At 37.3% G+C, this 15,124-nt stretch overlaps 1 protein-coding gene across 7 annotated transcripts in view; it reads right to left on the bottom strand.

The window, feature by feature from the left end:
• Window positions 1-15,124, bottom strand: part of Ncoa6 (nuclear receptor coactivator 6) — an 88,613-nt gene that overhangs the window by 48,640 nt on the left and 24,849 nt on the right. For 5 of the 7 annotated variants that reach the window (XM_085697171.2, XM_085697172.2, XM_085697175.2 and 2 more), the window contains exons 2-5: window positions 13,865-13,935; window positions 7,572-7,673; window positions 4,619-4,898; window positions 1,380-1,535 (exon numbers count right to left, since the gene is read on the bottom strand). In XM_085697171.2, coding sequence (XP_085553297.2) covers window positions 1,380-1,535; window positions 4,619-4,853 — 391 coding nt within the window. In that variant the 5' untranslated portion in view covers window positions 4,854-4,898; window positions 7,572-7,673; window positions 13,865-13,935. The remainder of the gene's footprint in view (window positions 1-1,379; window positions 1,536-4,618; window positions 4,899-7,571; window positions 7,674-13,864; window positions 13,936-15,124) is intronic. The other 2 variants (XM_087911085.1, XM_087911084.1) reach the window with 1 other exon arrangement.

Raw genomic sequence — 15,124 nt, 5'->3', positions numbered from 1 at the left:
CAAAATCCCAGACCTTGAAATCCTCACAGACTTTGAAAGAATAACACTCAACTTCATATGGAAAAACAAAAACCCAGAATAGCCAAAACAATCCTGTACAATAAAGGCACTTCCAGAGGCATCACCATCCCTGACATCAAGCTCTACTATAGAGCTACAGTAATGAAAACAGCTTGCTATTGGTATAAAAACAAACAGGCTGATCAATGGAATTGAATTAAAGACCCTGATATTTATCTACACACCTATGGACACCTGATTTTTGACAAAGAAGCTAAAAGTATACAATGGAATAAAGAAAGCATCTTCAACAAATGGTACTGGCATAACTGGATGTCAACATGTAAAAGAATGCAAATCGATCCAAATCTATTTGCAAATAGATCCCATGCACAAAACTTAAATCCAAATGAATTAAAAACCTCAACATAAATCCAGTCACATTAAACCTCATTGAAAAGAAAGTGGGAAATAGCCTTGGACGCATGGCCACAGGAAACTGCTTCCTAAATATAGTATCAGTAGCACAGATACTGAGAACAAAAATTAATAAATGGGACCTTCTAAAACTGAGAAGCTTCTGTAAGGCAAAGAACACAGTCACTAAGACAAAACAGCAACCTACAGAATGTGAAAAAATCTTTACCAACCCCATATCAGAGAAGAGATCTCCAAAATATTACAAAGAACTCAAGAAACTAGCCATCAAATATTCATTTGATGAACAGGAATTGTATGAGACAGTACTCCATATACAGAAGACAACAGTGCATGCAAAGATCTGTGGCAGAAGGGAGAACTGTGTGTTCAAAGAACCAAATGAAAACTGGAGACTGGAAAACAGAGCTGACGGGGAGGAGGGTGGAATTTAACTAGCATAAAGTCTATATGAGGTAATGGTAGAGAATTGGCCTAAATTTCTGTGAAAAGCAGCAAGCAACAAGAGCTTTAAGCTGGATATTATGTATTAGGCTGAGCATATTTTTATATTCAAGAGGGTCATTCTAGTGATAAACACAAAAAATTGTTCAGGACACCCTAATCTGCTAGATAAACAAAGGAAATAATAAAGTTATTCAGTAAAAGAAAACAATTAAAATTAGATATTCTTCAAATAGAAAAGTCAGTTACTTGGAGGGTACAAGTAAAACTAAAGTCTGAGACTGAAGGCCAAAGAGCCAAAGGGATGATGCTCCAAGCTGCAGTAATACTTTAATGCTTCTTTATTCTAAGGTACTGCAACATGAAGCACAGGATGCAGTCGCTTGAGAGTCTCAAACATAAAGAGCAGAAGAACAGACAAAGCAGCATTAGAAACTATGCTGAATACCACTGTTACTGTATTTTGATTCAGATGGGCACATGGCAAAGTAAAGGACCTTCAATCTGAACGGAGAGAATCCCCAGATCCCGAAGCTGCTGGTTGTTGCTCTGAGCCAGGATCCGTAACCGCTCCGCTGCTTCCCGGGGGATGTTGAATGTGACACGTACGCTGTTCCAAGGCTCCACTTTCTGTACCTTTAGCTTGCTGGATTCTTGGTCATGAAGAAAAGAGAATAAAGTTATCAATTTTGTAGACACTAGAGAATGTGCAACTAAAAAACAAAACAAAAATTCCTACTTTAGATAAGAGTACAGATCCCACTGTAGCACAACAAACTGAGGAAGGAAAACATACATTCAACAGGTTGTTGGAGAATACTAGATCAAGGTGTGTTACTTTCGTTTATGCTCTGGAATATTTGTTTAATGATGCAAAGATGTGTCTAATTAAGTAAAATTCATCTGCGGTCAGGAGTTTGCATTAGCAACTAGCTGACAGGAAGTGGTAGGGATGAGCCAGAAGGAGAAATGAGGAAGGAGGAGGAGCAAGAGAACAAGGAGAGAGGATGTCAGGGGCCAGCCAGCCGGCCAGCCACGATGTAAGAGTGAAAGAAAGATATACAGAAGTAAGAAAAGGAAAAAGTCCAGAGGCAAAGGTAGTCAGGATAATTTAAGAAAAACCGGTGAGAAACAAGGCAAGCTAAGGCCGGGCATTTATAAATAAGAATAAGCCTCCATGTGTGATTTGGTAGCTGGCTGTCAGGCTCCCCAAAAAGCCAAAACAGTAAAAGCTCGCACTACAACAGGTAAGCTTCTTTTAGGACAGAAAAACATCTGACATTCTACAATTCTGAAACTGATACATACTTCTGGACAGATTTTTAAGAATACAAAAAAACCTAACTAGTTTCTGAGGGAAGTATGTGTACACATGCTAAAGAGTGAAGTTAACCTAATATATACAAAATTTAACCGAAAATGGAACATTTATATAGACCTAAAAGTCTTAGAAGAAAATATGTGACAAACCTTCACCACCTTGGATCTGGCAGTGATTTCTTGGATACAACAGTAAAGGGGCAAGCAACAAAAAAAAAAAACAATAGAAATACTGGACTTCTTAAGGATTTCGTATTAAAAACCACTATCAAGTAGTTAGATACCATATCACATAATGATGGCTATTATAAAAATAGACTATAGAAAATATTGGCAATGATATGGAAAAACTGGGGACTCCGGTGTACTAATGATGGGAATATACAAATCGTCCAATCTGCTAAGAGAAATATATGGTACAAAGTTTTTTTTTAAAAAAAAAAACTATATAATATAGCATTTTAAATTCTAAGTATCCAGCCAAAGAATTGACAGCAGAATATGGAAACTTATATCCATGTTTATCGCAGGATTATTTACAACAGCTAAATCATGGAAGTAATGCAAGTGCCCAGCAACAGATAAATACTGGTAAGTAAAATGTGGTATAGACACACATTCTGTGGAATATTCAGCCTGAAATGGGAAGGAAGCCCATCACAAGCTACAGCATGGACAAACAATGAGAATACTAAGCTAAATGAAATAAAGCAGTCATAAAGAGTCAAGTACTACACAATTCTGCTTGTATAATAGTCAAAATCATGGTGTGGGGAAAAATGGCTCAGTAGTTTAGAGTGCTCTTCCAGAGAACTGAGGTTCAATCCCCAGCACACAATAGCAACTCACAACTAGCTATATCTCTAGTTACAGTATCTGATACCCTCTTCTGTCTTCCATGGACAATGCATGAATGTGGGGTATTTACAGACATGTAGGCAAAATACCCATACACATAAAAAAATCTAATTTTTTAAATAAAAAATCGTAGAAAGTACAATGGTGCTTATTAAGGGCTAGAATAGGGAAGGAATGGGGAAGTTACTAAATGATAAGTATAGATTTTAATTTTATAAGACAGGAGTTATAAAAATGGCTGCTAGTGAATGTTGTAAAATATAACTGTATTTAAGTACCATTAAACCACATATAAAAATGGTTACATGTAATTTACAATCAAAGTTTGAGAGATTAACTGAGTAATATTGTTTACAATTACATTTTAGACAAGGCAGCAAATAAAAGCTATCTGGTAGCTTCAGACTAAATAATTTCCCTTTTGTTATTAACTCAGATCAACTGAATGGTTTATATGCTTTATTCAATTATATCTTTTAATATTAATAAAATAGCCATACAGGAATATGCTTTTTTGAAATCCAGATACCTGTGAGAGTTCCTACATGTCTCTTACCCCTCTTCCAGCTCTTAAACCATTAAATACTAAATACTAATACAGAATCCACTTGCTCTAATGTAAAACAACAATAAAACAGATCACTTACTAAGGGCAATGGGATTGATATATTCACAAAATTTAAAAATGGTTAGACAATGTTTAGCCAAAGTTCTCTTGCAGGTAAGGAAGTTGGAGCCCAGAGAAAGGCTAAGTGATCCAGAAAGCTGTAGTTACCTAATGAAATCAGACATGGCATTAAAATCCAGCCCTGAGGTTTGACTATTGCCTTCCCATGGTATCTGGAGACATGTCTCCAAACACTGAAAAACTGTGGATCCCAGTTCCACAGAATAGAGACAGAGTTTCTTTCCAATCTGATAATTACTGGAAACTTATCCATGTTCCTTATACTAGTCTTAATGTTAATATAGTTGAAAATGTTTAATTATAATCAGTTAAACTGTACTAGCAACTTTTAAAACTAGGCAAGACAGCCTACACGTGTAATCCTAGAATCAGAGTTTCAGGAAGATCACTATACTAAAGGTAGTCCAAGCTACGTTCCTGTTTTAGGGAAAAAATAAAAGCCTTTAAAATTTCCATCATACCAGAGACTGACAAAATGTTTTTGAGTCAAAAATACAATCTGGGCCATTGAGGTGGCTCAGTGGGTAGCTACCCACCAGTAAAGCTGATGACCTGAATCTGCTCCTTGGTTCCTACATGGAGAAAGGAACATGTTCTATGGCACATATCCACCTTACATATACAAAATAAGTAGGTATAATGTAATAAAGACTATAACCTCAGTCTTCAGTAATAAGACCCAACTTCTTTCTAAAACACAAACTAAAAAATAAATAAAAAATGATAGTAACAAGACATGCTAACAGCATGGGAAGGCTCTACCTTTGCACCTAAAACCAGCCTCCAATTTACTCTGCAGAACTAACAGTAACCACGAAAGGGCAAACATTCAAAAGAGTAATCAGAAGGAAGCAAAATTAAAGCAATTACCCATGTGTAACAAGTTGGGCACATTCTTTAATATTGCATCCAGTTTCCATTTGAAGTCTTTATCATCTATATTTCCTTTGAAGGCTACAAAAATTGTGGAATCCTCCAAAATATTATCACTTTTTGTGTCATCATCTTCCAGTCCAGAGTCAAAATCCACCTCTGAATCTTCCATTGTTGATGAACACAGGGAAGTATAGATGTCTTCGAAGTTTGGAAGGTCATCCAAAACCATGGTGTATTATTCCAGAAGTATATGCAAAGTGAACAATAAGAAAACCTTCAAAAACAAGGGGGGAGGGGTGCAGAGTATTTTAACATATCATCATATACTCAACAGATCACTATTATTTAACATATCATCCATACTTCTCTAAAAGATGTAATTTATTCACTAAGTAAAATTTCCTTTCATAATACTATATGCTACTGTTTTGTAGGACGAGGATATTGGGAGGAACATACAAAGGGACACAGGGAAATAAAGAAGGGGAGTGTGACAGTGCACACCTGTAATCTCAGCAAGGAAAACACGAGTCTGAGCCCACCCTAGGCTGCAGAGTCTTGTCTCAAAAAAACAAAACAGCACTACAATCCTTTGTAAAACAACTTTATTTACTTTCCAGCTACATTTTTAAAATTCTAATAAACAACTGGGCAGCAGAGGTGCATGCCTTTAATCTGAGCACTCGGGAGACAGAGGCAGACAGATTTCTGAGTTGGAGACCAGCCAGGTCTACAAAGCAAGTTCCAGGACAGTCAGGGCTACACAGAGAAACCCTGCCTCAAACTAAACAAACAAAAATCAAAAATTCTAATAAGTATTAGAAGTAAATAAATAAAACTAATAAAGGTTTCTAAGGCTTAAAAGCTGTTGCTTAGCCAGAGAAAAGACTGAGTCTTAAAACTGCCTAAAACCTGTAACTATTTAATATAGCAAGCATTTCAAAGTAAGAATTGCAAGAAAAATAACCTAATGATGTATGTCAAGGTCTTAGTAAAACAAGAACAAGTCAAACCAAAATTAGTAGATGGAAAGCCATAACACAGGCTGGGGAGACAGCTAAACAAGTAAGTACATTGCTTCTAAGCCTGCAAACCTGAGACTGTCTCAAAAAAATTAGTGGGCTGGTGAGATGACTTAGCAGGTTAACTGTGACTGCTGCCAAGCCTGATGATGAGTTTGATCTCTGGAAGCCACATAGTAGAAGGAATCAAACTACAAATGTCCTCTGACCTATACACATACACCAAAGCCATCTATAGAAACAAGTAGTAAATAAAAATGTTTCAACTTTTTCAATAAAACGAAAGAAAAAATAAATGCTAGGACAGGTGTTAATGAAATGAATAAAGCAAAAATATGACATTAATGAAACCAAGAGTTAGTTCTTTGATAATATAAGCAAACTAACTAAAATAAATAGAGGTGAATGAAGAAAAAGGGGCTGGAGATGTAGGTCAGTTGACAAGTGCTCGCTTAACATGCACAAAGCCTTGGATTTGGTCCCCAGCATCACATAAACCAGGCACAGTGATCACACCTATGATTCCAGCACATGGAAGGTGGAAGTAGGAGGATCTGGCCATAAAAAGAGTTCAAGGCCAGTATACATACATACATACATACATATGTACATACTTACACAGACTAAAAAGAAGTTATGAAAGCAGTGAAATTCAGAAGATTATTTAGGAATATTTTGAAAACTTACAGTAAGTTGTAAAATCTTGAAGGAATGGGTACTTTGATCAATATATGAACTACCCAAATTGAACCAAGAAGATATAATAAAAAAAAAAAAAAACGGTTAATACACACCGAGGGCTAGTGTGATGGCTCAGGGTATAAAAGCTCTTGCAGCCAAACTTAAGTTTAATGCCCAGAAACTATATGGAGGAAGGAGAGAACTGCCTCTTGCATGTTTGCTGACTTCTACGTCTCTTGGTGGCACAAACATATACAAATAGAAATAAGACATAGAGGCTGGAGAGATAACTCAGCTGTTAAAAGAGGGCATACTGCTCTTATAGAGGACCCAATGATTCTGAGCTGCCATGTGGGTGTTGGGACCTGAACTTGGCTTCTCTGTAAGGATAGCAAGTATTCTTAACCCCTAGGCTAACTCTCCAGTCCTATTCTACCTCCCACCACTCTTATTAAATATAGTGCTTGAATTCTCTGTTGTATATTTGCATTTTTGGGGGCAGGGTCTCTCTATGTAGCTCTGGCTGTATTGGAACTCACAGAGATCCATCTGCCTCTGCCTCTAGAGTGCTGAAATTAAAGGTTTATGCAAAATATAAAATAAAAGTGTATAGTATCACTCCTAGAGAGTACCTGAATTCTTTAATAGGAGGTGAATAAAAAGCACAGAAATAAGGAAGAGGTCAAATCACTCCTGTATTCAGATATGATTATGTACTTAAAAGACCTAAGGACTTCACCAGAAAGTTTGTAGGGCTAGAAAATACTTTCCATAAGAAATTAGATATATAAAATTTACAGAAAAACCAGTAGCAGGACTAGTGAGATGGCTGAGCAGCTTAGTGTTCTTGTAGAAGACTGGAGCTTGCTTCCCATGTCAGATGTCTCACAACCTTGCCTATAACTCCAGTTTAGTGGAACCTAACGTCCTCTTCTGGATTCCATGGTTACCCATAAACACACATGCAAATAAAAATAAATCAGCAGATTCTCTATATACTGATAAATGTTGTGAAAGAAATCAGAGAGATGGCTCAGCAGTTAAGAGCATTGGCTCGAATCCAGGTTCAATTTCTAGAATCTCATGGAGGCTCTCAACTGTAACTTCAGTTCCAGGGCATCTGTCAACCTCTTCTTGCCTCCATGGGAACTACATGAATGTAGTGCACATACATGAGGTAAAACACACACAATACATATAAAATGGACTTTTTAACAAACTGTCTTACATAAAGTTTCACTTACCAAAATGTCTTAATTTTTATCACTTATCCAGGTCATCCTCTAAGTCCAAACAAGGTGGCATCTTCAGGGCTTGTATTTCAAAGTAGCAGCCAAATCAGAATTCTTTTAGAAAAGAAATAAAAAGGAGAAAAAAGAGAGAGAAATAAAAAAGAGAGGAAAGAAAAAAACCACAGTATTATAAAGATATCAGGGTAAAAAATACAAACACTGTAAGTTATAAAGTCAATATGGGAATTCTAGAAATTATTAAATCAGAATTCTCATTAGAAATCTTAAAACATGCCCTACTGCTCATACAGAATGTAGAAGCAAAACTCAGGAACCCAAACCAGCTTCATATAAGAATCACAGAACTGGGAACTCTGGCTTCCATCACTCTCCAAACTTTCATTCCTAAACCTGCCTAATTAAATAGGGAAACTGCTTATAGATATTTGGAACCAAATATTGTCCTTTGTATAAGTTTTTAAAGATTTGTTTATTTTGTGTGTATATGCTTTGGGTGCATTTATGTACGTACAACATATGTGTGTCTAGTGCCTCTGGAAGCCAGAAGAGTTACAGATGGTTGTGAGCCACCACATGGGTGCTGGACCCAACCCAGGTGCCCTAGAAGAGCAGCAGAGTTCTTAACTGCTGAGCATCTGCCCAGTTCCACAGAATTATTTTCTATTTACATTGAATATTAGACTCACATCATCTAACAGAATATCAATTTTTAAACTCCATAAAGTACAATTGCCCTTTCCTATTTTATTCACAATATCATAGTTTTAATTAAAATTTTAGTTTAAATTGTAAAGCATTTTTTATGGCAAACATATAAATTAAACATGGAAATTTCATTATTTTGGCATGCTCCAGAAAAAAATTACCTATCTTAACAAGATAGTATTAGACTATAACATAGTTAACTAAAGTGCTATAACTTTGTTATTGCCACATACTGATTAAAATCTTTAAAATATCTATGCAGTGTGTGTGTGCATACATGTAAACATGTGTCACAGTGTGCAGAGGTCAGAGGACAACCTGTGAGAATCAGTTCTTCTCTTCTACCATCCTGGGGACTGAACTTAGGTCATCAGGCTTGGTGGTCAAGTGTCCCTACCCTCAGAAACTATCCTGCCAGCTCAATATTGATTTTATAATCTTGACATTTTATATGGATATATACTGGTAGTAGTTAGTAAGTAAGAAAAAACTATTTTTAATTGCTTTTTTAATTCAAGAAAAAAAGTACTTTTAAAGTTAGACCATAAGGAAAAACCTCAATACATCTAAAGAAACAATAAAGTGCTCAAATACTCTAATAAACAGTGCACTAGAATGATTAACTCAAGATAGAACCAACAAACAAGTCTTTCCATCTCAAAGGAACAGCAAAACCTATGGATTCAGGTTAAGAAAAAAATATCAAGCAAAAATTCAAAATTTCTAGAAAACTGTAAATCAATACTACATATAGGAACCAAAGAATACAGGCAAGTTGTGAGGAAGAAATTCACAGACATTCCTCTGTGGGTGGTGGCAGCGGGCAGAAGTCCTTGGGAACGCAGTTTCATCTGTGTATTTGAGTGGACAAAATGGCAAAGATTGTCAAGACTCACGAAGGGTTTCTCTGTGTAGTCATGGCTATTCTGGAACTTGCTTTGTAGACCAAGCTGGCCTTGAACTCCCTGAGATCTCCCAGCCTCTGCTTCCCAAGTACTGGGATTAAAGGCACATGCCACCGCCACCACCACCCAGCTTGTCTTGTTTATTTTTAAAGTAATGGCTACCACTTGAATCCTGGAAGCTGACTTCAATCAAACCTTCTACGTAGCTGAGTTTGTTCTTGGATTTCTGACCCTCCCGCGTCTACCTCAGAAACGCTGCCATTTCAGATTTGTACCATCATGTTTACTTGTATGGTAAACCAAAGATTTTTCTTGTTGTTTTTTTAAACATATTTCTGTCTCTGAGATTTAAGTTATATTGCCCAAGGTGACTTTGAATTTTCTTTTTTCTTTCTCTCTCTCTCTCTCTCTCTCTTTTTTTTTTTTTTTTTTTTTTTTTGTCTTTTTGTCACATGGTTTCACTTTGTAGCCTTGGCTGGCCTGGAATTCATTATGAAGACCAGGTTGGTCTTGAACTGACAGAGGTCCACCTTCCTGTTGAGTGCTGGGATTAAAGGCACATGTTACCACCACAAATGGCTGACCTTGAATTTTTGGTCTTCCCTAATGGGATTATAGGATGAACCACAATGTACTGCTGGAGATGAAATCTAGGATTTCATGTATACTAAGCAACTGAGCAATACCCCATATTGTTTTTCAAACATTTCTGCTAGAATCATCTCTTATACCCTCTTTAACCGATCTGATTAATTTTGAAAGATGTATTTTATCCTTTATGTTTTTATGTTTCTGTTTGTATGCACACGTGTGTTCCAGTGGTCATAAAGTCAAAGAAGGGTGTCCAGTCCCTAAAACTGACATGGATGCTAGGAACTGGACTCTGGTTAAAAGCAGTTAAATCAAGAGCTCTTAACTGCTGAGCCATCTCTCATCCCCAAACTGATTATTTTCTTAACTCATCAGTGTGCCTTATGCTTTCCATGATTGAAAGGTAAGAACTAGACTTACTCATATCAACTATGATCTTTTAGGCATTATGCATTAAATTATGTGTACTTATGAGTGAGCACAGTCTTGCTGTCTAGCAATTTTGAGATACTGCTGCCTCTAATTTCTTACTTTATGCATTTATCTTTAATGTATGTAAGTGCGGTACCTCTGGAGGCCAGAAGAGGCATCATATACCCTAGAACTAGGAAACAGGCATTGTGATTCCTGACATGAATACTGGGACTATCTGTCTACTGCAGAAGCAGAACCTACTCTTAACTGCTGAATCATCTGTCTAGCTCCTGTTGATAATTGTTTGAATTGGAAAATTAGAGTATCACAAAGCTGAAAAAGATTTCCTGTTTGTTTTGTTTGAGTAAATGGCTGAAAAAGATACACTTCGATGTAATTTTTCCTTTGATTGCTAATAAAAATAAAAATTTAAACTTGAAAAAATAGAAATTAATAGTCATAAAATATCTACAAGAGGGGTAAGGGGAAGTAAATAAATGACAAAAACAGCTGACTCAAAGTTAGAATAAAACATTAAAATGAGCTAATAGGGAACAAAATGAGACATTAATAAAACAGAATTCAATTAGAAAATAGGAAAAGAACCATACATTGATAGGACACACCTGCAATCAGCCTGAAGGAGGCCGAGGCAAGAGTGGCACAAATTAAAGGCCCTTCTGAACTACATATCAAGACCCTTTCTTCACTAAACTCTAAAGGGAAGCCAAGCAGAGGTGGTGGTGCACACCTTTAATCCCAGCACTTGTGAGACAGAGGCAGGCAGATCTCTATGAGTTCTAGGCCAGCCAGGTCTACAAAGCAAGTTCTAGGACAGCCAAGGCTACAAAAGAAACCCTGTCTTAAAAAATAAAACCAAACAAACTAACCAGTCTCAGAAACGGACAGGCCTAGCTGTTCAAGCTGGTGATCTCAGCACTAGGTAGGAGGGGGAGAGTAGGGCAGGAGTATCAAGAGTTCAAGGCCAGTCTTACAAGGAAGAGCCTGCACTGCACGAGACTCTATCTCAAGTAAATAAAAATAAATAGGAAAATTGATAATGTTTTTAAAAATGTAAGTTAGGTAGTACTCTGCAGCCAAGTCTGACCCTGAATTCTTAGCAATCCTCCGGTCTCACCTCCTCATGTGCTGTGATTACAAGTAGGGGCTATCATGTTCAGCTCAAATATTTTTATATTGGAAGAATATTTTTTTAAAATAGTTATATAATTAGTTGATTTAAGAAAGTAAAGAAAGAAAACCAACAAACTGGCAGTGGTGGTGTACTGGGAGGCTGATGCAGGAGGATCTCTATGAGTTTGAGCCCAGCCTGGTCTACAGAGTTGAGTTCCAGAACAACCAGGGCTACACAGAGAAACCCTGTCCTGAAAAACTGAGAAAGGAAAGAAACAAAAAAGACAAAGAAATTGAAAAGAATTCATGACTACTTTGGTCAAGGTTTTGTTCATCATTTTATATATATAAAAATATATATACACACATGTATATGTGTATGTGTGTATACAGACATATGCGTATATGTGTGTATACAGACATATGTATATGTGTATATATATATATATATTTTGGAGACAGGGTTTCTCTGTATAACTCTGGTTATCCTGGAACTTACTATATGGACCAGACTGGTCTTGAACTCAGAGATCCACCTGTAAAGGCATTCACCAACACGCCCAGCTACAAGGTAAATATTTTAATACTCCTATGCTGAGAGCACAGCACACAAGTCCTTGAGCCCACAGATCTCCAGGGAGACCAGGAATGTTAAGTACACAGGATTATCTTCCCAATGGAAAAGAAGTAAAACTTATTTTTCCATCCAGAAAGTTGGGAATTGGAAGTGCTTAATAACCTAGTAATCTGCATTATCTGTTCGGCCAGGTCATAACAAGCTCCTACAACTAGGGTTGGAGTTGGCTAGTAATCTAAATGACTTCCACAGCCAGGGGCTCCCCCAAATCCCACAACCAGGACCAGAGAAACCCAGTAGTTTAAATGGCCCTTATATTTTCTGTATAGCCAGGGACTCCCCCAAGTTCCCACAACCAGGACCAGAGCTGGCTAATAGCCTAAATGATCTCTATGCTATTTGTATGACTGAAACCAGGCCAAACCCTTAGGCCTTTAAGCTAGTGCAGGTAGCCTATCTCTAGAACCAATTGTCTTGGAAAATATGATATGTACTGAGTTAAGTTTCAATGTAATTAATTATTTTCCTTCCAGGGATTGTGTCACAACAGGAAACTTTCCCCCAAATTATAATGTGTTTCAATTTGTTGGGAATAAACCATCTGGCATCAGACTCCCCGAAGTCTTGATCCAGATGGACCAAGTCAATATAAATCAGATTTTTCATTCTCACCTCTTCACAGTTCAAGCTTCCACCATGACCACCTGCAGGATCCCAGTCAACCCCTAAGCACCATACACAAGTGGACTGAAAAACAATACTTTACAGATCACAGAAGTATAATGACCTGAAGTTCTAGAGCACACAGTATACAGGAAAACTTTCAATTATTTGTAAAATTACATTTATTTTATTTTACATGTATGTGGGCACTCATGTCACTGTGCTCACATGGAGATCAGAGGACAACTTCAGAGTTGGTTCTCTCCTTCCACTTCTTTGTGGGTTCCAGTGACTGAATGCAGTTAATCAGGTTTGGTAGCAAGCACCTTTACTGAATAAGCAATCTTCCCAGACCCTCAATTCACTTTATGAAGTAAATATAAACACTCAAAGTCAACACGATTCGGAGGCAGAAAGCTACAGATCAATCTTAATTACACTGTTTGGTGTGTATGACTTTAAGTCAAACTCTAAACAGAATCTGGTAGTTCTTTAAAAGAATAATAATGCACCATGGCCAAGTGAAGTCTGTTATTAGAATTCAAAGCAAACTTGGTATCAGGAAACTGAGGGAAGATGTTATGTGGTCATCTCCACTGATGCAAATTATCCATGTCCCTAGTACTAGGTTCTGAATCTAGGATTTTATACACACATTTTATTTTGCCACTAAACTTAATTTCCCTAGTGCCCCCCCTTTTTTCTCTGTGAGTTCAAGGCCAGCCTGGTCTACAAGAGCTAGTTCCAGGACAGTCAGGGCTACACAGGGAAACCCTGTCTCAAAAAAAAAGTCTTTTTAACATAATAAATTTCTCAGCACAAAAGTAAGGGCTAGTGTGTAACTCAAGGGAGAAGCACCACATGCAGAAAACAAGCATGAGTCAGCAGCAGCTTCATGCAGGAGAAGAATATCAGTGAAGTCAGGAACACAGATGTATAAAATCAGTAAAATGAAATAAGAAATAAAGGTTAAAAAATTGGAAAGAATATAAAACTAATGAAAATGACAGATTTGTATACTTGAAAATCAAGTAAAGGACAGATAATAAAATTTAGCAAAGCAGCATGGTGCAAAATTAATATATAGAAAAAAACAGCATGTATTACCTATGTAATTATCAACACGTGGGGTAAGATCTCATTTTTAGTAGTGACAAGAAAGTTAAAATTTTTAAGATAACTAAAAAGAAAGGGCAAGATATAAAAAGAAAACCTAAAAATATATATGAAGGAGGTTGAAAAGATAGCTCATTGTTGCTCTTGCAGGGGACTCGGGTTCGATTCCAAGCACTCACATGGTGGCTTGCAGTCATCCACAACTGTAGTTCCAGGGGATCTGAAGCCCTCTTCTGACTTCTTTGGGCACCTGGCACATACACGGTGCACATAAATACATACAAGCAGGAAGGCGAAATATTTGTATACATAATTTTTTTTTAAAATACTTATGAAGGACAAAATTTTTTAAAGACATGAATAAAATAGTACCCTCGTGGGTGAGGATTCACATGTGTGAATTTATAATTTAATTTATAATTTAATAATTTATAATATAAGACAACCTGATTCTACGGTTTGTAGGAAAACTGAAAAATCAGATTAGAGAAAGGGATTAAATCCTATCAGATTAAAACACGTTATTAAGGGCTGGGGAAAGGCTCAGTGGGTGAGAGGTGATATGGGATTCCCCTCTGTATGCTATGAATATGTTTTATTACCATTGGTAAATAAAGAAGCTGCTTTGGGCCTATGTCAGCGCAGAATAGAGCAAGGCAGGAATTCCAAGCAGAGATAGAGGAGAAAAGAAGGCAGAGTCAGGGAGATGCCATGTAGCTGCTGAAGGAGTAACATGCCGGCACCAGTAAGCCACAACCTAGTGGTGATACACAGAATAGAAATGGGTTAATTTAAGATATAAGAGTTATCCAGGATATGTCTAAGTCATTGGCCAAGCAGTGTTGTAATTAATATAGTTTCTGTGTGATTATTTGTGTCTGGGCAGCCGGGAAATGAACAAGCAGTCTCCACCTACAAAATGGCACAACAACATGGGCCAACTACATCCACATAAAACCTGAGAGAGCTTGAGAAGGAATTCTAGACACACACACATCTCTCAAAAAAGAGGTAAGCACGGCTTCATGGCTAGAAGCAAACAGAAGCAATATTCCTTTAAGAGAAGGCTTCCTGACTCAGCAGTAGCAGCAAATATTGTGTAGCTCCTTTAAGAAGGTGTCCTGGTTCATGCTAATTGCATGAACAGCTCTGGCTCTTTCAGGAGGCCAAGCACTTGAATGGGGTTTGCGGGCAACATGCTGCAAGTTACTTGGTGGCAGCATGGGCCAACTGCTTAGCAGAGTTGTAGTGACTGGTGGTCTCAGAGCTGGCAGTAAAGGTATCTCTGCCTATTTTAAGACAGAGAGGCAGAGCCAGCATCCAGGGCCCAAGTTGCTTACCATTTTAAAAGCGTCCCTGGTCAGAAAATGATCACAGATACACAATAAAGACAGATTCCGATAGAAATAAGCCTCTGAATGGGTCACAGTGTGTTTAAA

This window comes from Myodes glareolus, chromosome 10 (assembly GCF_982192425.1).
Source record: "Myodes glareolus chromosome 10, mMyoGla1.1, whole genome shotgun sequence".
Classification (NCBI taxonomy): domain Eukaryota; kingdom Metazoa; phylum Chordata; class Mammalia; order Rodentia; family Cricetidae; genus Myodes; species Myodes glareolus.
This window is presented reverse-complemented; position numbering and strand designations above follow the sequence as displayed.